Source organism: Chlorocebus sabaeus, chromosome 10 (assembly GCF_047675955.1).
Source record: "Chlorocebus sabaeus isolate Y175 chromosome 10, mChlSab1.0.hap1, whole genome shotgun sequence".
Lineage (NCBI taxonomy): Eukaryota > Metazoa > Chordata > Mammalia > Primates > Cercopithecidae > Chlorocebus > Chlorocebus sabaeus.
In genome coordinates, this window is record NC_132913.1 from 16,239,012 (window position 1) to 16,264,387 (window position 25,376).

At 33.7% G+C, this 25,376-nt stretch overlaps 1 protein-coding gene across 2 annotated transcripts in view; it reads right to left on the reverse strand.

The window, feature by feature from the left end:
* DPP10 (dipeptidyl peptidase like 10) overlaps nt 1-25,376 on the reverse strand; it is a 687,795-nt gene that overhangs the window by 489,380 nt on the left and 173,039 nt on the right. For both annotated transcript variants that reach the window (XM_007964753.3, XM_007964755.3), the window contains exon 3: nt 18,868-18,963. In XM_007964753.3, coding sequence (XP_007962944.3) covers nt 18,868-18,963 — 96 coding nt within the window. The remainder of the gene's footprint in view (nt 1-18,867; nt 18,964-25,376) is intronic.

Consider the following 25,376-nt stretch of genomic DNA (forward strand, 5'->3'; position numbering starts at 1 on the left):
TGTGCTACTGGACTCCCTGGAGGTTTCACAATGGCCCCCAGGGACTACCAGAAAGAAAAGAGAGAAATATGGCACACTCCAGACCTCCTGTCTCCAGGCTTATGCTTTATTCAGAGAAGCTATCCTATATTTATCTTTCTGTCATAATTTCTCCTACTTTTCTTCTGCATGATTTTGTTAGTACAAACTCAGGACAAGAAGAAATTGAAAACTAATATTGTAAGGAGTTCAGGTAAACCTTCGATAATGGTGACAGACCTTAATTTACAGCAAAGACTAAAATAAGGGTGTGCTGAACTCATTGATGACTTTTAGCTATCTAATGTCCCTTAGATTAAGGGACATTAATCTAAACACACACCAGAGGAAGGCAGAACTAGGACAAGGTTTCTTTAATTCCTAAATTGTTTTCAATTAGAAATCTTCAGATTCCAATCCAAAACTTAGAATTATGAGTTTTTTTTCCACTTGCATTTCCATCAAATATCAACTTCAGTTTGCATAAATACTAAAACTAGTTTTATTAGATACAGTACAGAATTTTAATTTTACCATAACCTCAAATAAATAAATATCAATCATATACATAACAAAAAGATGTGCAAAGTTGTATTAGTGCTTGTTATTCATTAATAATTGTAATCATTTTCTGAAGCAAAAGACTGCCTTGATATTGTAACTCCTTAAAGTTTCAGGGATTTATTAATTCTAGGGTCTTTAAAAATTATACAACATATTTTAATAATTTGAAACATTTTGAAAAGTGTAAAGAAAGTAGAAAAATTCACTTTAAAACTTAAAAAACTAAAAAGTCATATGATCGTTAATATTAAAATTGTGCCTGGTTAGCTGTATTTGTTACATGTTCTCCCAGATCTCATCAGATTACTAATAAAGACAAATATAGTTGTATATAGTAGATATCATGTTACACCGAAAACTAGAACTGTCAACCTTTAAGACACTGGGAAGAACTTCCATGACCTATATTTTTGTAGAATTAAACTAAAAATCACAATATTTGGATCACCAGGCTATGCTGCCAAAAAGCAGTTTAAAAACAGCAACAACAACACACACACACACACACACACAAACACACACACAAACATAATCAAAAACAAAATAATAAAAGACTCTATGCCATGATACTATTGTCTGACTGTCCGTCCATTACATCTAAAATTCAAATGGCTGCATCTATCAGATAATTAGGGGCTATCTGTCTGCTGCTTAGGTACTACTTAAAGTATGTGACCTTTACTTTCCAACTCTGTCCTCCCTATAGTGTCACTCTTACAATATCTATTAGAGACATCAAATTGTAGAAAATATCTTAGTATATAGGATGTGTTAAAAAGAGAGTGATGGATTCCACATATTGTGGGATAAAAGGTCCATACAACTAAGGAGTTTTGTCTTGGGCATGACCAACACCGATTTTCCTGTAAAGATACTGCTGGGGGCATCATGTGATTTTTCATGTACACTGTCTGTTTTCAGTGCTGAAGGGGTAAGAATTGGAGCTACAAGGAAAGACACAATATCAATGATTACAGGAATGCAACAGCTGGAATCTGATTAGCCACTGAGAAGAGAGCTGGAAGCTAGGCAACTCCACTCGTTGTGGATATGTGGACCTTGGAAGACCCAGCAGAGTCAAGAGAAATAAACACTGAGTCTAGATAGACAGACCTGCCTTCAATGACAAACAGGAACAAATAAATCAATGATTATGAAAACAAATACAACATCATCCTAAGGACTCAGTAAACAAGCCAATCAACTGATATTGATCTACTTGTGGAAGACCAGATATTTTTCTAAAACAAAATAGTTAAAAATCTGTTTACTAACTTAAAGACATACATAGCAATGCACATTGCATATAAGCAAAGCATTAAACTCCAAAGAATAAACCAGGATAAAAAGGCTATATAATAAAGTAAAGAAGAAGAAATATAATTGAGATATTCAAAGAACCAAAGTTTCAATAGCAGCAGTGGTGGTATTAATGAGTGGAATTGTTCCTATACACAAGAAAATGATATAAATAATGTAAGGTAAATCTGGGATGCTGTCACAATACATAGAATAGTGAAAAGAGATGAAAGTATTAAGGAATGAGGTGCTAGATATAAAAGGCTGAGAGTAGGGAGTCATCCAGAGCATTATAGGTATCCTTTGGGAAGAAAACAGGAAAAATATATTATTTCAATAATACATTATTATATCATTTCAATAATACTTCAGTATCAGCTCTTAAGAAAATCCCTGGCTCTGACTGCCAACTACTGATGGTGTCCTTTTTCTTTAAATTTGAATACCTTTTAGCATAACAAAATAAATCTATAATCAGCAATTTTCATTATAGAAGGTCAAAAAGTTCAGTAATATATATTAACACTCATTAATAACAAAAATAAGAAGCAATCTGTTCATGTTAAATCTAGCTGTGTCACAGCTTTTGACCTTGAGACAAACCATAGTCATCCTAGGATTCACTTATTTTAACTCCCAAACAGGTTTGAAATGATGATTGTGGATGGCGGTGAGTAGTAGATATGAATCCAATTTAGCTCAAATAAAATTAATTGAACGTTAAAATATTTTAAGCACTGGGTTGGGCATTGTAAGATCTATGAAAAACTAAAACAGACTTCCATCTTAAATATCTCATGTCAAAGTAAGGAAGACCTATCTAAAACCCTTTCCAGTTTTGACTTTCCAGAATTAATTGCCATTGTATTAAGATGTTTAAAAAACCAACGAGGAAAAAAAAATACTTTCATATAAAGAATCTTAGTCTTAGAAAAAAAAAGTAGAAAAAATAAATTCTTACACATGGAAATGCTAAGAGTCCTTATGAAGAAATGGCATGTTTTGAGTAATTCATGTATTTTCTGCTTGACAACTTGGACCATCTCTGCCTGATGTCTGCAGTTACTTTTAGTTCTTGGAATCCAGGATGGCTCTAAGAAGCTCACCTACACCATAACTTGAAAATGTTCCTCTGTGAGAGTCCAAATTATTGCTATTTTAAAAGTCTCCATGTTTGCATTTTTCTTTTATGGGAGATTTGTAGTTGGGCGACAGTGGACTTCAGCAAATCCATCTGCCCTGCTGTCATGCAGGGTACCTCCATCAGCCTACTGGTTTCTGTCACTGTCTGTCTAGTTCCAGGAATTTGGTTTGCTTCAATACAGTCTCATGATTAGTGACTATTTCAGGAATCTAAACATAAATATTTTTACTTCTAAGAACTTGCCTTAGTGATTGTGGACGAACAGTATTAGTCTTTATATATAGCCGTAACTTGCTACAGAAGTTTGATCATTAGCAATCACACCATACTCTGTGACAGCATTAGGCTTAACACTTTGGTTCTTTTTTGTTAAACGAAAATTAAAATGAATGATTTTCTTCTCTTTAATTTTTGGAAGGAGAAATAATATGCTGTACTACATCTAAAATGTCAAGAAAACTTTTTAGTATACTTTCACAATTGCATCTATCTTCAAATTAAAATTAGGGTCTGTTGTACCAAAGTACTAATTCACTTGCTGAAACAACAGCATAACTACGTTCTAGATACTGTGTTTGATGCTGAAAATGCAGAAAGCAAAAACCAGCATCCCTGCTCTGAGAAAATTTAGTTCAGGAGCATGGAATCCAAACATTGCTGAGTATAAAAGTTATGCTGGGAACTTAAAGAAAAAAAAAAAAAGGATGTCTGGGAAAGCCAAGGTTGGGTATACAGAAGAACTGATTGATGTTTCATAAGGAAAAGCATGAATTTGCTTTTTGTATGGAAAAATAAGAATATTCCACACAAAATTAGTATCATGTGAAAAGGTTTGGGGATACAAACCCATGTACTAGGGAACAAGCAACAACAGCTCCTCTTTATGTGATTTGGGCACTGCCACTTGGTATGGCAAGTCTTGGAGGGTAAAAAGTGATAGTGTGGTAAGATAATATGCTGGCATGAAAACAAAACCAGAGCTGTTTAATCTATTTAGTGAGTTACAGGATCTTTACACAATAAGAACTTAAGCACAGTAGGGAAGGTAACTCTAAACAACCCCACCTACCCCGCCAAAGTGAAGGTAGCAATTAGAATTTCAAAATATATAAGAAAGAAAGGAGAGGAAATATAGGCTGGTGAAAAAAGTTGGCCAAAACAAAAAGAAAAAAAGAAAGCAGATCTTTTATTCTCCACATTTTACTTTCTTTGAACCTAGATGCTACCTAGGACAACTCCTTGAATTATTTTAATCCCCCCTTATTTAATGACCTAAAGTATCTACCTCTATGTTTGCAACTAGCTATGTGAGCCTAGGGAAGTTATCAGACTCTCTCGGCTCAGTTTCCTGAGCCATCAAGTGAAGACAATGAAAATAATTCATGAGGAATAAATACAGTTAACCAAACCTTACTGGCCCAATGGTGGACACATACGCAACCCCAAATAAATAACTGTGGTTATCACTCAGGTGCTTTGACAAAACTAATGCCCAGAAATACTGGTTGACTTGCCCAAAGCCATAGAGCCTAGAGAAATGAAAAATAAATTTTATTCAATAAGAGAAGGAGTGAAGAATGTTTTAAGTGGTTTCTAATGTTTAGAAAGCATAGGCCTGTGATGCTCACAATGCCTTTAGAAGAAAGACATAAGAGGAATTATTCTCTCAGTCCTATAGGTGAAGAAGACGTGGCCACTGACAGAAGTCAAATAGCTTGCACACCATGTCTCCTACACAGAACTAACCTTCCCATTTCAGGTACTGTACACTGATTCATAGATATGCTCCTTCTCTACCTTGGTGGTTGGTTGGGCCTTAGAGAACAACACAGTTGAATGGTTCAGAGCATTGATGCTACTTAACCATGAGCCTGAGGACAGCATGCAATCCTTATGGTCTATAAGGCCTTAGTCACTTCTCTACTTAAGAGATTTCACATTTTTAAATCTTTTAAATATAATAGGATCTTGGGGAAATTAAAAGCTAAGGAGTACAATGTGCAAACAAACTATTTTATCACAGATGTGGGTGACAGACACAAATTAAACAATTGGCAATACTGGTAATGGTAAAAAGCCCAGATAACATTCAAACTCAAAGGAGAAGGGAAAAATATATACACACATAACTGGGTAATGCGTAATTTTTTCACTCACAAATTGAATAACACCAGAGACCAGACAAGTTTAAGCTTCTTGCTTTCAGATGCTGTTGATGAGCATATGGCAGTGATGGGCTAATGGCTTGGGTCATGAGCCCAGTAATGAATGTTCAAGCTCATGAAAACTGGCATGGGTTACGACTGCACAAAACAGGATACCAAAGTGTTATCAACTGAAAGTCTAAATGAGATTAGCTTTTAAATTTTTTAACAACTCCATATGGCCAGTCAAATCAAAGAGAAAAGAGCTATGTATTAAACACTAGAGTTTTATTGACTGGAAATGAAAAGCAGAGAACTTTCTGTGAAAGCTGACACCATTCCCTAGGAAAGGTCTAGAACAATATATCCACTGGTTTCCTAAAACAAGGAAAAATTAAAACAGTAGCTTCAACTGTACCTTTATGACGACGTGGAGAAAAACTGATAAAATAATAGAATTGAAGTTTAACTTAGAGGTTACTTTTTAATAATTTCATATCCACTACATGAATCTCACTAATATATCTTTATCACATGATCACCCAACCTCTCTATAACATTAGCAGAAATGGGGAACTCACTGTTACCCAGCTTAACCAGAAGTTGGAAAACATCAAATGCCAGCTATATAAAGCTTTTTATTATGGATTTTTTCTATTATACATATAAGTAAAAAAAAGTATAGATTCAATTTATCTCTGTGTTCTTGAACAAGTCACCTATTTGCTTTAAACTCAGTTCATCATTTATAAAATAAGCATATATCTACCTAAGTTAGAAAACTATAAACATTAGATATAATAAACTAAAAATGCATAGCATAGTGTCTGGCTTTAGTTGCCCCACTTACAAAACATAACTTACCATATAGAATCTTAGCCATTTAATGATAAGGAATGTTATCTCTAGAAATTTTTCTAGCTAAAGACATTTTGGAATGCACCTACATGTTTAATACTTGTTTATTCAATAGAAATCAGTGATTGTTATCCAAAGGTCTCAATGGCTCATTCAAATTGACTATATAACCAAGCTGATTAAGTAAATTTAGCCATTCATAACAAAATGCACAAACACACACACAAAAACATGACAAGCAAAGCAAGTTGAATTAAAAGGTTAATATGAAAATGTGGAGCTTGGGGGCCAAGATAGCTGACCAGATGCAGCCAAGAAGCAACTCTCCTACCAAGAGAAACCAAAATATCTAGTAAACCATCATACCTCAAGCAGATTTTCTGGGAGAAAACTGAAAGTCCACAGAGAGGCAACACAGACACTGAGGATGAAGAGGGAGGAAGTTGCACAAAGTTGCTGAGCACCAGAACTGGCTCTCAGCCCTTAATAGGTCCTGAGGAAGAAGTGAATAAAGGAAATAATAGAGGACACAAACAAACGGAAAAACATTCCATGCTCATGGATAGGAAGAACGAATATCATGAAAATGGCCATACTGCCCAAAGTAATTTATAGATTCAATGCTATCCCCATCAAACTAGCATTGACTTTTTCACAGAAGAAAAAAAAAAAACTACTTTAAATTTCATATAGAATCAAAAAGACCCCATATACCCAAGACAATCCTAAACAAAAAGAATAAAAGCTGGAAGCATCACACTACCTGACTTCAAACTACACTACAAGGCTATAGCCACCAAAACAGTATGATACTGGTACCAAAATAGACATATAGACCAATGGAGTGAACAGAAACTTCAGAAATAACACCACACATTTACAGCCATCTGATCTTTGACAAACCTGACAAAAACAAGCAATGGGGAAAGGATCTCCTATTCAACAAATGGTGCTGTGAAAACTGACTAGTCATACGCAGAAAGCTGAAACTGGACACCTTCCTCACACCTTAAACAAAAAGTAACTCAAGATGGATTAAAGACTTAAATATAAAACCCAACACATTAAAAACCCTTAACAAAAACATAGTTAATATCATTCAGGACATAGGCATGCACAAAGACTTCATAACGAAAATGCCAAAAGCAATTGCAACAAAAGCCAAAATTGACAAATGGGATCTAATTGAACTAAGAAGCATCTGCACAGCAAAAGAAACTATCAGAGTGAACAGGCAACCTTCACTAGAATGGGAGAAAATTTCTGCAGTCTCTCCATCTGACAAAAGTCTAATATCCAGAATCTACAAGGAACTTAAACAAATTTATAAGAAAAAAACAACCCCATCATAAATAGGTGAAGGATAAGAAAAACACTTATCCAAAGAAGCCATGTAAAAGGCCAACAAACATATGAAAAAAGCTCAACATCACTGATCATTAGAGAAATGCAAATCAAAACCACAATGCCATGCCAGTCAGAATAAATAACAATTATTAAAAAGTTAAGAAACAATAGATGCTGCTGAGGTTGTGGAGAAATAGGAATACTTTTACACTGCTGGTGGGAATGTAAATTAGTTCAACCGTTGTGGAAGACAGTACAGTGATTCCTCAAGAATCTAGAACCAGAAATACCATTTGACCCAGCAATCCCATTACTGGATATATACCCAAAAGATTACAAATCATTCTATTATAAAGACACATGCAAACGTATGTTTATTGCAGCACTACTTAACAAGAGCAAAGTTATGGAACCAACCCAAATGCCCATCAATGATAGACTGGATAATGAAAATGTGGTACATATACACCATGCAATGCTATGTAGCCATAAAAAGGAATGAGATCATGTCCTTTGCAGGGACATGGATGAAGCTGGAAGCCATCATCCTCAGCAAACTAACACAGTAACAGAAAACCAAACACCACATGTTTTCACTCATAAGTGGGAGTTGAACAATGAGAACATATGGGCACAGGAAGGGGAACAACACACACCAGGGCCTATTATTGGGTGGTAGGCAAGAGGAGGGAACTTAGAGGACAAATCAATAGGTGCAGCAAACCACCATGGCACATGTATACCAATGTAACAAACCTGAACGTTCTGCACATGTAACCCGGAACTTAAAGGAAAAAAAAAAAAGAAAGAAAGAAAACGTGGTACATACATACCATGGAATACTATGCAGCCATAAAAAGAGCCAAATTATGCCATTTTACAACAACATAGATACAGTTCGAGACATTATCCTATGCTAATTAATGCAGAAACAAAAAATAAAAAACCTAAAACTAAAAACCAAAACAAAAAATCAACACCACAAGTAAAGTGGGAACTAAACTTTGGTTACCCGCAGAGATGAAGATGGGATCATTAGACACTGGTGGAAAAAAGAGAGGGTAGAGAGAGAAGGAGGGAGACAAGGTCTGGAAAACTATCTATTGGGTACTATGCTCACTAACCGGGTGACATATTTAATCATACTGCAAAACTCAGTATCATACAATACACCCAAGTAACAACCTGGTATACCCAGGTAACAACATGTACTCCTGAATCTAAAATAGAAGTTGTAAAAAAAGAATACATTTTTTTAAAAATGAAAATATGCCCTAAGTTTCAGTTTCTTATTATGACTATCTGCAATGACCTCTCTTTTTACATGTAAAATCAATGATATAAGAATAATTACATTTTCTCAAAATATCTAAACATTCCAATAAAATTGAAACATTCATATACAATTACAAAGAAAATCTTTCCTTATTCTTATCTGTCTTTCCCTTAATACTGTTTTCCTTAAGTCTATGTGTTTTAAAAATTAATTTATAAACATTGTTTAATGTCAGTTTCATGATAATACAAAAATTCACTTGAAGCATTTTCTCTACTCTAGTTTCTACCAAACATCAAACATGAAAGATGTGGCTTCTAGCCAGAACTCATTACTGAGTGAATCTGAGAGAAGTGGAAAAAACCTGTTTCTCAAGTTACTCATGTATAAAAGAAAAATAATGCCTATCCTGCCTCCCTAAGAAGGGTTTTCAAAAAAATGCAAATAAATAGCATATGTAGAAGTGCCCTAGAAAAGTAGAAACATATGTAAATTTTGACTTACTGCACATATATTAGGTAAATTCCTATTACTAATATCTCCCACTTCAATTCCTGTTACTAATATCTCCCATTTTAACAAAATAGCTGACAACTATCAGAGCAACTTTAAATTTTTGTGTTTCAAATTAAAAGTTAATACAGGGTTAATCTGCTAAATGAGATCAAAGTATAACAATTACAGTAAAATAATAAAATATACATATTCTAATTACATGCCAATACTGAGTCATTCAACTTTATTTTCCATTACTTTTATACATATAGAGGCCCCCCACACATATACACAGCATTTTCCTTACAGTTAAACTTACACACTACGCTAATTTCTGTGATTTTGTCATAACACATCCTTGTTCTCCAAACAATGCCCTCTTTCATCCCCTGGGCTCATCTGTCCTATAGACTGAGACTGAATTTTATCTTTTCCATAAAGACAACTCCAACTATTCTTAACTCAAACTGATCTCTCATAGTTGCAACATCTGTTTTTAAAAAAATAATTACCCAGAAATGGATCACCTAATTATTGTTCACCTAATTGTTTTAGGCCTATTATTTTCATCTAGTTTCTATAGTCTCTGGGTACCATAATTATATTTGATTTCTTTTGAACATGCCAGTGGTACATGTATATATTAGTCATGATCATTACCGTATGTGAGTGAAGACTATATCAAATAAAAAGAGAGGCAGGGCATATACAGGAGCTCAAAAAAATAAAATGTGCCACGCGTACCCGGCATCATAGTAAAGAGAGAGATGTGGGATGTGAAGATGTGTTTTGGATTTTGGAGGTTAATAAAAGTTCATCATAATTGGATTGAATATTTCTTGCAACTCTTCAGTTACGTCTACTTTCTTTCCCATTCACAGCCTTTTGATTACAATTTTACTTCTAAGCCCAAGACAACTGGAAAGATACTGTGTTCAATGAGGAAAAAACCCTTTATATTCATAATGTCCTTGATCAAGGGAACTGTGTTTATTCTTCTTTATAACTTTGTATATAGATGAAAAGATAGATGTCAGTGTCAATGTATCTATTAATCTATATTTGTGTTGACAAACAGATTTCCTGGGCCATCAAGGCCAAGACCAACAATTGTATAGAATACCAAAGGAGTATGAGGACACCAGATATTTTATTGCAAACTTTTCAAATGCATACAGATTCCATCTGGAATACATGAAGTTCTACGCAGGGCACATATTTGAAGCTCAATAAATGCTTGTTGATGAACTCCAAACAACTTTCATCCCATTTCCCCAAGCTTTTTTTTTTTTATTTTAAAAATCAAAACATAGTTTTATATTTCAAGAAATAAGTGGTAACATAAATATTTAGCTTCTTTATTCTAAAGTTTAGTTTGTATTTCAAATAATCTTTAAGTACTTTGATCATTGCATATCTAGGTCACAGAAATATATTTTTTCTTACATAGTTTTTGTTCCTAAATGTTAACACTGAATTTTATCATAAATCCCTTTTCTCTCTCGGTGTTTAAGTATTGTCATTTTAAGACAAACTGAAACCTTAAAAATATTTTCTTGAAGAAAACTATTTAGATTTAATTTCCAAACAAAAGTTTGAATATCATAGTTAGTATATAAGCTTGCCACAGTATGATTTTTTATATTAGATATTTCCATTTTATTGATTTCAAACAATTTTAATACAGATGAAATTTAATCTAAACTTTGGTAAAAGCACAATTTTACAAACAACATAGCAATAAATGCAACTTTTTTGTCATTTGGAGAGAAGTAAATATGCTTCATGGTACGCTTTTTAAGCATTTCTTTAGTTTTAGTAGGAAATTATCTACTCTTGATAGGAAGATATTTTGTCATACATAACTCTGAAAAGAAAAGTCAGCCTTGATAACAATGATTTATATTCCGAATCTCATTTACAAGTCTCTGGTCTGTGGATCAGGAACGAAGTATGTCATAATTTCAATAGCCTCCTATGTGTTTTTACTTTTTATTTGATTTTTAAAGTTTTAATTTTTATTGTAGATTTGGGAGTATACATGTGGATTTGTTACAAGGTATAGTGTATGATACTGAGATTTGGACTTCTATTGATCCCAGTTACCTAAATAGTGAACATAATAACCAAAAGGAAGTTTTTCATGCCTTGTTCCCCTTCTCTGCTCCCCACCTTTGGAGTCACTAATATTGGTTGTTCTTGTCTTTATGTCTGCCTGTACTCAAGATTTAGCTCCCACTTATAAGTGAGAATATGTGATATTTAGGTTTCTGTTTCTTCGTTAATTCATTAGGATAGTGGCTTCCTACTGCATCCATGTTGCTGCAAAATACATGCTTTGGTTCATTTTTATGGCTGCACAGTATTCCATTGCGTATATGTACCACATTTTCTTTATCCACTCCACCATTTTGGGGTACCTAGGTTGATTTCATGTCTTTGCTATTATGAATAGTGCTGCAAAGAACATGCAAATATATGAGTCCTTTTGGTAGAACAATTTATTTTCCTTTGGGTATATACCCATTAATAAGATTGCTAGTCCAACGCTAGTTCTGTTGTAAGTTCTTTGAGGAATCTTCAAATTGCCTTCCATAGTGGCTGAACTAATTTACATTTTCACCAACACCATATAGGCATTCACTTTTCTCCACAGCCTCACCAACATTTGTTATTTTTGACTTTTTTTTTTTTTAAACCCTTTGGGGTTTAGGGTACTATGCAGGGTTGTTATATAGATAAATTGCATGTTGCAGAGGTTTGGATTAGTGGAAGAAAAAGAACATAATAAACTACAGGAAATATTATGGCTCAATCTATTGGGAAAGAAGGAAGTGAAACTGCTGTTATAAGGGTCCATGCCTCTTAAGTCTGATAGTCATTGCTGTGCTAAGAACATTCTCATTCTCCCAGGTTCAGTAACCTCACACTCCTCTCTGTACCTCCTTCTACAGATCTTTGAGAAAATAGGCACATGCAGAATAATACAATTAATATCTGTCCAGCTTAATGTATCTACATTTTAATGAGAATTTTAGTAACCATTTACTTGTTAGATTTGAATTTCAAACTAAAGTTTGAATATCCATAGTTAGTATATAAAATTGCCATAGTATGAAACAGCTGAATGTTTGTTGAAAATTTAGAAAATATAGACAGAAAGGAAAAAAATAAAAACAATTCAATCACTCTAACAGAAAATTATGTAACATTTTGGCATATTGAATTCCTGTATTATTTTCTTTGCATATACAGGTGTGTATATGTATGTAATGCAATTGTGAATACACTATATATATAATTTCATATTGTGCTATTTTTAATTAATGTATTATCTGCACATTTCAATGTCATTAATTTTTTAAATATTAATTTTTATGACTGCTTAGTATTCCATTAAATAGAGGCAAATTGATGTATTTGACCATATACCTCATTGTGTGCATCTAGAATCTATGCAATTTTTTGTCTTTATAAATTATGTTGCAAGAAAAATACACGTTATCTTCAAGAGCCTCATGAATATAAATTCAACTCTATTGTATTAAACTATCAATTTGGTTGATGATTATAAAAAAATAACATTTTGGTCAAGAAGATACAAAATAAGATAAAAATAAGATCATTTTGACTGGGGGCTGAATATAGGCCACAGGGCAGGTAATAATGTCTTTGGAGTTAGAAATAGCTCCTTGTGCACTGACAAACCCAACAACTTCTGTGGTTCAACCAAGTTAAGTTGATGGACAATAATTCCAGTATGATAAATTCGTGTCAGACAAACAAGCAAGAAACAATATAGATGTATTTTTTAGTTTTCCTATTTATGGTTCCCCTAATTATTGTAAATATTATTGCTATTATTTATAATATTATTATTGCAAATAATTGTAAAATATTGATATTATTTACAAAATTATTGTAAATGTTATTGATATTATTTACAATAATGTCTCTTGTTTTTCATACAGGCTACAACAGTGACTTTTCATTGCCTCTTCAATATCCTGCATATATTATGAGAATGAGACTTCCCAGCACATTTAATAAGAAATGTCAGGTGTTCAGAGCATCTCTAAAATCAGTTCTATGAACCTCTACCATTTGAAGATCCACAAGGCTACAGACCTTGACTTTTCATTTATAATTTTTCTTTCTTTTCTTTTTTGACATTTTACTTTTTATCTTCACTTTTTACATATTTTTACTCACTTACTTTGTATTATGCTTCTAGCTATGGCACTAATATCCTCACTCTGAATGAAGAAACCAAGCCTTCAGAGGCTTAGATAACTTGCTGAAAGGTCATGATTTACCTTGATTTAATGAGTCTCCCATTTCCACATATTATACTGTCACACATTACAAAGACAGCAGGTTAAAATATCTGTGTTGGAATCTCATGTAACAAGTGAGTTTATTTTTTTCCAACGTAAGCCCAATAAGATCAAAATAAAACCCAAAGCCTCACATATCATCACTTATCACAGCATGTCATTTTTCAAAAGAAATGTGAAACAACTTCCATCCCATTATATATACAACTGTTCTCATTATGATAATGAAACTATTTATGGAGCACTCGTTGAATACTGATAGTTATTCCTCATGGTTTATTGTCTCCTAGGGAAGGACTGTGCTAAGAGTGTTGTTGTTTGACTACAGTCAGTTGGTGAAGGGTTGGCCACTGGTCCAGAACAGGTAAGTTTAAATGTGGGTACACTTTATAAACTTTAATAGCAATTTGATATCGCTGCAGGTTCATAACAAATGGTAAGTGGACTAATATCACTGAGCAGGTGTTGTCAAACTCATGGGGTGAGCAAATGACACACTAGCTGCACAGTAAAATCTCACTATATGATGGTATGTTTGTCTCCTGAAACCCAGATGTATTTAAAATTCACAACACATTTTTTGATCAAATGATAACTTTAATGGCTTACATTCTACCAGATAAATTTTGGAACTGTCTATTGACACAGAGTAGAAGAAAAGATTTAAAAATAAAATATGCTTGATTCATTTTATATAATAGCTCAAAATGAATATCCTGATATTGCTAAAGTTGCAATATACCCATGTAACAAACCTGAACATGCACCCCCAATCTAAAATAAAAAGTTAAAATAATAAAAAAAACTATGTAAACACACACATTTATTGAAAAAAAAATTGAGAAAAACAAGTAAAAAGAAAAGGATAATCTGGAGAAAATCACTGTTACACAATAGACAATGTGATATCGCATACTATGAATGCTGTTTTGAAGTCACTTTGTTCATTTTTCTAGATCATGATCAAGTCAATAAACGTGTGTATAAACTCTAGTTTTAGTGACTGTATAAGTTACCACTATATGAACACACCTGGGGTAATAAACATATTATTGTAGTATTCAACATGAACAAATTAATAGTGTTGGGACTCAGAAAATGATACCTCGAAGTATGGCATGGTGGTATGCTGAGTATGCTGAACTGACTAAGATATTGGAAGGCCTCTGAGCAGTCTCAGAAGCAAAGTCTATATCTAACCTTCTTCTGCCATCCTGTCTCCTACCTCTCTGCCATTCCTGAAGCAAGAAATGGAAAACAGATTCCTCTACCCCAGGAAAGGTTATAAAAACTAGCAATCCCATTACTAGGTATATACCCCCAAAAATTATAAATCATTTTACTATAAAGACACATGCACACATATGTTTATTGCAGCACTATTCACAATAGCAAAGATTTGGAACCAACCCAAATGCCCATCAACGGTAGACTGGATAAAGAAAATGTGGCACATATACGCCATGGAATACTATGCAGCCACAAAAAAGGGTGAGTTCTTATCCTTTGCAGGGACATGGATGACGCTGGAAATCATCATTCTCAGCAAATTAACACAAGGACAGAAAACTAAACAATGCATGTTCTCACTCATAAGTGGGAGTTGCACAATGAGAACACATGGACATAGGGAGGGAAACATTACACACCGGAGCCTGTCAGGGGGCGGGGGACTAGGGGAGAGATAGCATTAGGGGAAATACCTAATGTAGATGATGGGTCGATGGGTGCAGCAAACCACCATGGCACGTGTATACCTATGTAACAAACCTGCATGTTCTGCACTTGTACCCTAGAACTTAAAGTGTAATAATAATAAAAAAAGAAACTAGCATCCCTCTTTCCAAGCAAACCATAAAATCTAAAAATATTTTAACCTTCCTCTGCTTTTCTGTGTAGGAGCTGTCACAAGGAAATGCACTGACCTACCTTTCAGATAATAGATCATAAGACCGTCTTTCCAGGGGAGTTCTGCCTTATATCTGGGAGGATGAAATGCTACACAGGGAGGCCAAGAAAGACCTGAACAGGTAAGACTTGCTGGGTTTCTCCCTCATTTTATTATCATTAGAGGATAACCTTTTTGTCCAGTCACACTTCAATACACTGTCCATGCTTTATTTAACCTAAGCATACAAATGGACAGTTTTCCCTAGGCCTTTGATTCTTCATTTCTAAAGTCTTCCAAGTGACATAAAACTTTGATTAAATAAGTTTGTTATGCTTTTCTCTTCTTAACTGGTCTTTCATTACAGCAGTGTTGGCTGTGACCTTTATGATGGGTGAGGAAGGCTATTATACCTTTCCACCCTACAACAGCAATGAGGTCTGTTAAAATGAGACTGTCAGGGAGGCCGTTGATAAATATGTTAGATATGAGGAAGACACATCAGAGCGAAACAATGAAAGAGGTCAAGTTTTATACTTTAGCATAATGATTAAAGCAGCCTCTGCCTTTTATTAGGGGTGTGTTTGGATAAGTTTCTGAGTTAAGTCTCAGTTTTCTGGGGTTAACTTTAATGTCATATGCAGTCCTATGAAATATGTACACAAAGCATCGATCACAGAGCCTCAATAGAAGGCATTCAATGTTAGATCTTTCTTTGGTGATCAACTGATTATCAAATGTGTGTGGACAGATGAATAATTTCAAATATGATGGATTTTCAAATTTCAAGGTGACCTCGCTAGAATGAAGATGCTATAAAAATGTAGATTTCAAAGATATGAGCAGACTTGGGGTAAGGCCATTGTTAAGCTAACCATGAACAGGGGCACCCATCCAAGGCTTCAGTGATGTTCTCAGATACATATTTTTGAGACCAGCATAACGAATGGCAATGCCTCACTATAACCTACACTTGTCAGGGCCGTCTAGACTCCCTCCTTCCCCTTGACCAATAATGCATTAAACATTTCCGTGATGACCTCCAAGAATTAAAATGCTTCCAAATAAGCTTAGCTTGAACTCTTTCAAGTGACTTATGTACTAAGAAAACCAGTTGAGACATCACTTGAGAATAAAGAAAAAGCTCACATGTTACATTTAGATATAATTGTTGATAACGAGGCCAAGGTTACATATCCTACTCATATATTTCCCATTGAATTTCCAGGCTATGTGAAGAATATGTAAATAGGCCAAGTATCTAGTACTTGCCAGAAAGATCTGGGTTGGATAAAAGCACAAATCCACTCCTGTACTTAAAAAGTAACTCAGTGCACACAATCTACAGACACTGAGAAGTTCCTTCGATGGTGTTTATAAAGACTGCATGCTTTCAGAGCTCATGTTCTGTTTATTGCAATTTAAAGAGATGTGTTTTTGGTAAACTCTTTATAAAAATTATATATTTAGGTATTACTTAGAACATTATAATAACACTGCAGCTTTGTTCCAGGATGCCTTCTCAGGATCAAATTTAATCAACGATTAATAAAGAAATTACTTTAAAAACGATAAACTCCAAATATATTATTTTGGTAACCTATGAAGTATAAGAGTAGAATCTGTGTCCTAGATATTGAAATACGGCTTAATTTAGCATGCAGTTCACTACTTAAATATCTGTCCTGTCCTTTGGAGTTTCAATATCACAGTGTCAGCTATACACAGGAGTAAATGCCTCTAAATAGTCCAAGCTAACCTGAGAAGGGAGATGAGATCCGTAATTTTTCATGCTTTCCAAAGTCAAAGACCACAAAATTTCTATAATTTGTCCAAAAACATGGTGAATAAAACAAGATTATTCAGCATTTCAAATCTAACAACTCATAATACTATTGTTAAAAAAATTCTAGCAACTTCCATTTTGTCATTTCTCTCAATAGAAAATATTTGCTACAGAATAAACAGGTGATTGGCATAATTATAATCACACATTAGAAGAATTATTTATGAGAGATTTGCATATTTGGACAATGTTTGGTGATAACGCATCTTTTTTATTACCCTTCTTTAGCCACAGCATTCATTATAATGTACATGTGAAATAATCATAGTGCAAAGCAAAAATATGTCTAGCCTCAAATTTATAAACAATTCAAAATAAAATATACAGATTTGTTAAGAAAAATGCTACCTTGTGTTCTTCACACGCAATATTACCACAATACACATTTATCTTCCAACTGATTTCAATTAAAATTTCAGTTCATGCGAAAATGAGACTGCACATCAATTAAAATCGTTCATTCATTTATTCAAAACACAGATCTCGAGTGTCTACAGATCTCCAAGAGACGTATCAGTGTCAAGTAAACACATGCGATTTGGCCTTTGCCCTCATGGGTTAAATTACATTCTTTTTATAGCTCCCATAAATTAAGGCTTAATTCACCAGCATAAATACACTTAATTAGAGTAAGAGAGAAGAAGGAATGGACTGTAAATATGACGATCTTTATTAGATACAAGGGCAAGTCTCCTTTCATCTGTTATACAAATATTACACTCTATGCCTTGCAAATAAGCAAAGATATTATGCCCAAATAAAGTGAAAGGGAAAGATTAACAGCGATCCAACCATAATGATTAGTATGGTTGGGCAAATTAGAATAGTCAAAGGATTAAAAACAGATTTTCTTTTCACCAATACATTATACCCTTATTATCTTCCATAAAGACAAAGCGAAGCCCATGAAGCCACTCAGTGGTTTTATTTTCTTATTTTTATGTCAGAGAGTGACTTAAGAGAACCTAAGGAGTCCCATTTGCCAGGCCAGAAAAGAAACAAAGTACCATATATTTCCAAGTCATTTCAACTTTGCATAGAGTCTCACTAGTTCGTAACACTTAAGCTTAAAAAGAAAAGCCACAGAGAAAAACAAAAACCGATCATAGTGTCAAATCTGAAGCACTTAACATTTCTATGTACTAGCTCCCAAAATGTACATTGCCAAACTAAGAAAAATTATCTAGGGATGTATTAGAGATGTAATATATCCTTAAAGTCATATAACTAATGATCATGAGAGCAGCAGACACAAAACTGTCAACCCAACCCAATGTTTGTCCAATAATTTATTGATGCCCTATCTTCGGAATTGATTTTCTCTCACAAGAACCAAGGTTTTAATTTAAATAATACCCATGTAATTTTTGCAGTATATTTTCAATTAAAATATTAACTACATATATCTTTTTTTTTTTTTTTTTTTTTTAGATGGAGTCTCACTCTGTCACCCAGGCTGGAGTGCAGTGGTGCGATCTCGGCTCACTGCAACATCTGCCTCCCAGGTTCAAGCGATTCTCCTGCCTTGGCCTCCCAAAGTGCTGGGATTACAGACAAGAGCCACTGTGCTCAGCTTACAAATATCATTTTTAAAAATTTTAATTATACAGAACTCAAAATGAATACAATGTTTGAAAGGATAGACACTTACCATTGATCCATCGAGCCTCTGGATCGTGAAGCACAAAGTCTTTCCTAAAGAGATCTTCTAAAGACAATCTGGTTTCTGACGAATTTGTGAGTTCATCTAAAATAAAGGAAATTCTAAATTAGATACCTATCTTATGCTTGTTTTTTAAAAGGAACAAATTACAAAATTTGGAATATTTGCTCTAAAAAATATATTAACTAGATAACAATATAAAGTGACCATTTTGACAGGTTTTTTGGCATTGGAACTTTGTTTAATGACTTTTTAAATAAATGAAACTGTTTTTACTATTAAAATTGTCTTGATCTGGTACAAATTTAATACAGCAATCCCATGTTCTGTATTAGTAATATAATATGAAAGCAGTTAAGAATTCCTGTTGTACATTGTACCCCAAAAGGCAGATTTTCTACTATTTAACTATAATTCAGCCGCTTATTTTCCAAACTCATGTTGACATATTGTTTCATTGGAAATGTACAGTTTTGTTGTAAAAACCAAAGACGGTAGACTTGAGGGACTTAAACATGTATGACTAAACTCCGAAATCAGAAAGAAGTTCACCAAGGAAAGAGAATAATTACCTACTTCCACCAAAAAATTAGTACCCAACAAATACAAAGTAGATTTGACTTAAATGTAAAGTTCAAATAATAAAATACTAGAATATTAATGATAACACACACATTTTATACTACTCTTTAATAGATAAGTTAGGTGTATTCCTCTTTCTACATTACAAAATATAAGAAATGAAAAGATAACAGGGCTTGAACACTAAAATCAGGCATCACAAACACCCTTTTACATGCAAGAGGCTATAGACAGGAATATTGCATTTTCTTTGCACAATAATAGCATTGTTTATTTGCTGTATAAATTCATCTCTGTGACTTTTCACTGTGACCTTCACTTCGGTTGAAAATAAAATGTCAAGGATATATACTAACCTCATTAGATTTTATTTTTAAAAGGTTCAGCACTTATTACAGCAAGAGCTTTGCTTTTTTCCAGCTGAAAAGCTGGGGCAAAGAGTCAATAACTTCAAATGCAATTCCTTTTCCCATAAATCAATCATGTATTTAACCCATAAAATAACTGCCAAGAAAAATTTGAAAAAACATAGTAACAATAGTGAGTATTGTTTGATTATAATCTTAGCATAAGACATTGTGATTGTATCAAGATTTGCAAAATGAAATGCGGTTAGGTGATGATAAATACTTGATCATTTGCCTGGCAGTCCGAAACACCAGAATTTCTTAATTCATTCACAAATTTTCTAGTTTCATTCAAAAAATTTCAAGGCAACAGTGAAGTATTGTAAAGGAAAGGAGACATATTTATGTCCTGTCCTGAGGGGTTTGCACATGCTTAACAAAAAATATAACAGACGTCAGGCTGGGCGCAGTGGGTCATGCCTGTGATCCCAGCACTTTGGGAGTCCAAGGCGGGTAGATCACTTGAGGTCAGGAGTTCGAGACCAGCCTAGCTAACATGGTGAAACTCCATCTCAACCAAATTATATAAAACAAAAAATTAGCCTGGCATGGTGGTGCACATCTGAGGTCCAGCTACTTGGGAGGCTGAGGTGGGAGAATTGCTTGAACCCAGGAGGCAGAGGTTGCAGTGAGTTGAGATCATACCACTGCACCACTATACTCCAGCCTGAGAGACAGGTTGAGACTTTGCCTCAAAAAGCAAATTTATATATATATATACACACACACACACACAGACACACACACACACACAATAGATGTCAGTATAAAGATAGAGAGTGCTAAATGAGTTTGGAAAAAGGAAATGTCTCACGAAAAAATCAGAGAAGGCCTCACTTAAATATAAAATGACCAACTCTCACTAATTTCTGGGTAAGAATGCAAAATGGTACAGTCACTTTGGAAAATAATCTGGCATTTTCTTATAAAACTAAACAAATTATTTTCATACCATCCAGTAATCATGCTCCTTGGTATTTACCCAAAAGGAGTTAAAAACGTATTAACACAGAAAAATCTACACACAGACGTTTATAGCAGCTTTTTAAATCATCGCCAAAATTTGAAAGCAACCAAGATGTCCTTCATTAGGTGAATGGCTAAATAAACTAGATAAATTGGCTATTATTCTGTGCTAAAAAAAATGAGCTATCAAGCCATGAAAAGATATGGAGGAAACTTAAACACATATTATGAAGTGAAAGAAGCCAACAAGAAAAGGCTACTCAGTGTATCATTTCAACTACATGACATTTTGAAAAAGCAAAAATATAGAGATAGTAAAAATATCAGTGGTTGCTAGGAATTGCGAGGTAAGGAATGAGCAGGTGAACATAGAGAATTTTTAGGGTGGTGAAGTTATTCCACATGATTCTACAATAGTGGATAAATGTCCTTATTTACTTGTCCAAACCCATAGAACACAATCCACTGGAGAGTGAATCCAAACCGACTTTGGGCGATAATGATGTGGCAATATAGGTTCATCAGTGATAGCAAATGTGCCATTCTGGGGGCGGGGGATGTTGATAATGGGGGAAGCTATGCATATATCAGGCACAGGGGGCTCGGGGGAAGAGAATATGGGAAATTCCTTTCCTGTACCTTTCACTCAATTTTGCTGTGAATATAAAATTTCTCTGAAAAATAATCTATTAGCAAAAAAATAAATAAATAAATAAACAAAAAACCCTGGGTACTACAGGTTTCAAAAGGCAGAGGAAGGGAATACTAGGGGTAGGAGAAGGAGGAAGAACATTTGAGATAAAATCCGGAATTCAGCTTCCATCATAAAAGTATGGGATTTTAATCAGATGAGCTAATTTTATTAGGGTTTCAGATGAGCTAATTTTATTAGGGTTTCAGAAATATATTTACTCTATGAAGTATCTCGATAAAACCAAGGTTTGACATAAATTTCCAAATTTTTAAATTTCCCTATCACATCAATTTACCATTATTTGTCTAATCAGATCCCTTCAATTTTTAGAGAATTATATTTTTTACCATCTAAATTTGATAAACATTGACTTATTTGATACAATAAATTTACATAGGTAAAGGTGGGAGGTAGGCATGTGCTTATTTCAGTGAGAGACTATGCTAACACAAACTATTAAATAAATGATCCTTATCTATTAAATTTAAAATATTAACTGCATTGTATGTAAATATCTTTTATATGTACGCATCTGTTTGTCTTCTAAAAATGTTTAGTTTCTTCCTAACGAGTTCCACATATTTCATTTACATTTTTAGGAAGATGTTAATTTAAGAAAAGGCTGTAAGTCCACCACATCAAATAATCTTATTTTCAAATACATTTTAAAATAATATTTTGGTAATTTTCAAACATGGTATCTTTCATGTGAGCTTTAAAATTATATTACAACTCATTCAAATAGAAATTTTATTAAAATAACACTATATATTTTATTTTATTTTATTTTATTTTTTTTTTGAGACAGAGTCTTGCTGTGTCGCCCAGGCTGGGGTGCGGTGGCCGGATCTCAGCTCACTGCAAGCTCCTCCTCCCGGGTTCCCACCATTCTCCTGCCTCAGCCTCCCAAGTAGCTGGGACTACAGGCGCCCGCCACCTGGCCCGGCTAGTTTTTTGTATTTTTTAGTAGAAACGGGGTTTCACCGTGTTAACCAGGATGGTCTCGATCTCCTGACCTCGTGATCCACCCGTCTCGGCCTCCCAAAGTGCTGGGATTACAGGCTTGAGCCACCGCGCCCGGCCAAAATAACACTATATATATATTATATACATACACACAACAGTGTAAATGGGAAAATTTTGAACATTTCACAATAAGGCTTTTCATTCAGAAATATTCCATCCTCATTTTATGTACCTTAATACTATTTTATCTTTGATTTTTCATATAAGTCCTTTACCCTTCCAATTGAATTTAGTGCAAAGTATATGTAGTTTGTTACTGTGAATAGAATATTTCCTATTCTCATTCTAAATTATTTTTATACCCATAAGGTTAATGATTACACCTTATCACATTTTCTTAAATATTTCAAGTATAAATTTTTATTTTCTACATATTAAATTATAGCATCTGTAAAAATATTATTTTTTTATTTCTTTTCCAAAGTTTAAGCAACTAATTATACTATGTATGCATTTGCTTCCCAGGTAATTGAAGATTCATATGAAGTTGCAAGAAATATTACAGAGAAATTCTGTGTACCCTTCATTCAGTTTCTCTCAATGACAAGTAACATCCTGCATAATAATATCATGAAAAAAACTGATATTGATATACTCCATCAACCTTACTCAATTTCCCCAGTTTTACATGTATTTATTTATTCACGTGCATTCTTGTGTGTTTAGTTCTATGCAACTGCATCACATGTGACCAGCACCAAAGTCAAGAACAGTTCCATCACTAGGATTTCTTGTGCTACCCTTTTATTAATAGTGCCCCCCACCCAATCCCTTGGCAATCAACCACTACTCTGTTCTCCATCTTTAAAATTCTGTAATTTTAAGAATGCTATATAATCAGAATCATACCATACCTAAGCTTTTGGATTGATTTTTATCTCTCAGAATAATTCCCTTGAGATCCATTCAAGTCGTTGAGTGTATCAATAATCTATTCCTTTTGATGGCTGAGTAATATTCCAGGGTATTGATACACCATTCTTTAACTCTTCACTCATTGAAGAACATTTGAGTTATTGTTATTTCTCATTTGGGGATATTATAAATAAAGTTACTAAAAACATTTGTTTATAGATTTTTGTACAAACATAAATTTTCTTTTGTCCAAGACAAATGCCCAAATATGAAGTTGCTGAGTCAAATGTAAACACATTACAGTTTTATTTAAAAATTCCATATGCTTTTTTACCATAGTTGTATCATTTTACATTCTCACTAGCAATGTATAAATGATCTAGTTTCTCTGCATCCTTGGCAGCATTTGATGTCATTTAAAAAAATGATTATTCTTATATACATGTAGTGATATCCCCTTGTGGTTTAATTTGCATTTCTCTAATAGCTAATGAGGTTGAACATCATTTAATGTGTTTGTTTATGATCCCCATACAGTCTTCAGTGAAATACCTGTTCATGTCATTCGTCCATTTTCTAACTGAATTATTTTGTTGGTGTGTTTGTTTAACTGCTGCATTTGAAGAGTTCTTCATCTATTCTAAATACAAATCCTTTGTCAGATGCGTGAATTTCAAATATTTCCCTCCAGTCTGTAACTTGTCTTTTCACCCTCTTTAGAAAATGTTTTGTGGAGAAAAAGGTATTAATATTTGTGAGGTCCAGGTAATCAATTTTTCCTTTTATGAAACATGCTTTTGTTGTCAAGTCTAACAATGTTTCGCCTATTTTCTGGTCTTGAAACTTTTTCCTATGGCTTTTTCCTAAGAAATGTTATAGTTTTATATTTCACATACTAGTCCCTGTTCTATTTTGAGTTGCTTTTTGTATATGTTTGCACATGGCATGAGGCTTAATATGAAGTTTTGTTTGTTTGCTGGTTTATTTTGTTTTGTGTCTATGGATGACTAATTGTTCCAACTTTGTTTTTGAAAAGCATTTGTTTAATTCTAGTGAATTATTTCATTAGCTTGAATGTGAAAAATGGTATTGAGCTGGGCACGGTGGCTCATGTCTATAATCCCAGCTGCTTGGGAGCCTGAGGCAGGAGGATCAGTTGAGTTTAGGAGTTAGTTCAAGGTTAAAGTGAGCTATGACTGTGCCACTGCGCCACTGCACTCCAGCCTGGGCAAGAGAGTGAGACCTAATCCCTAAAACTAAAAAAATTTAATTAAAAAAAACACAAAACAATGTTGAATGATCATAGTGTCAGTGACATTCCTGTCTTTTTTTCCATTATGAAATAATCATTATTTCTTTCCAGACTCTTATACAAACATATTTTTTCCTTTAATACTGGATATAAAAATTACATAAATAAAATCTCCTGTTTACAAGCACCCTATATGTCTGTAACAAAATGCAACCATGTTGAATTCTTATTTTTATACTGTTACATTCATATTTAAATTTTTATTTAAATGTTTACATCTGTTAATAAATAAAATTACACAGTCCTTTGTTTTCTATTCTGTATTATATTGATCACTTAGCACATTAACACATTTATCAAATATTTTTGAAGTTGTATTTATTTTCTGTGTTATGGAATAGTTTAATAATTTTAATAATATTTTTAAACTCCAATTGCCCCGGAACTTATTCTAAAATCAGCCCTTCAAAGTAGTTCAAACACTCGTAAATAAATCTTCTGTTTAAACAATAATGAGGAGAGATTATGTAATTTAAGAATTAATTCATTTGACTTTATTGAACACTGAGAATACTATATACTTTATTCATTTCTTTGTTTTTTTCTTCTTCTGTGTTGCTTTCTTTGTTCCTTTCCTTAAATTTTCCTTAGCTGCCTACCCTGAGGTCTCTTGAATTTTTCATTCCTAGAATAAAGACTCCTTCCTCATACATAT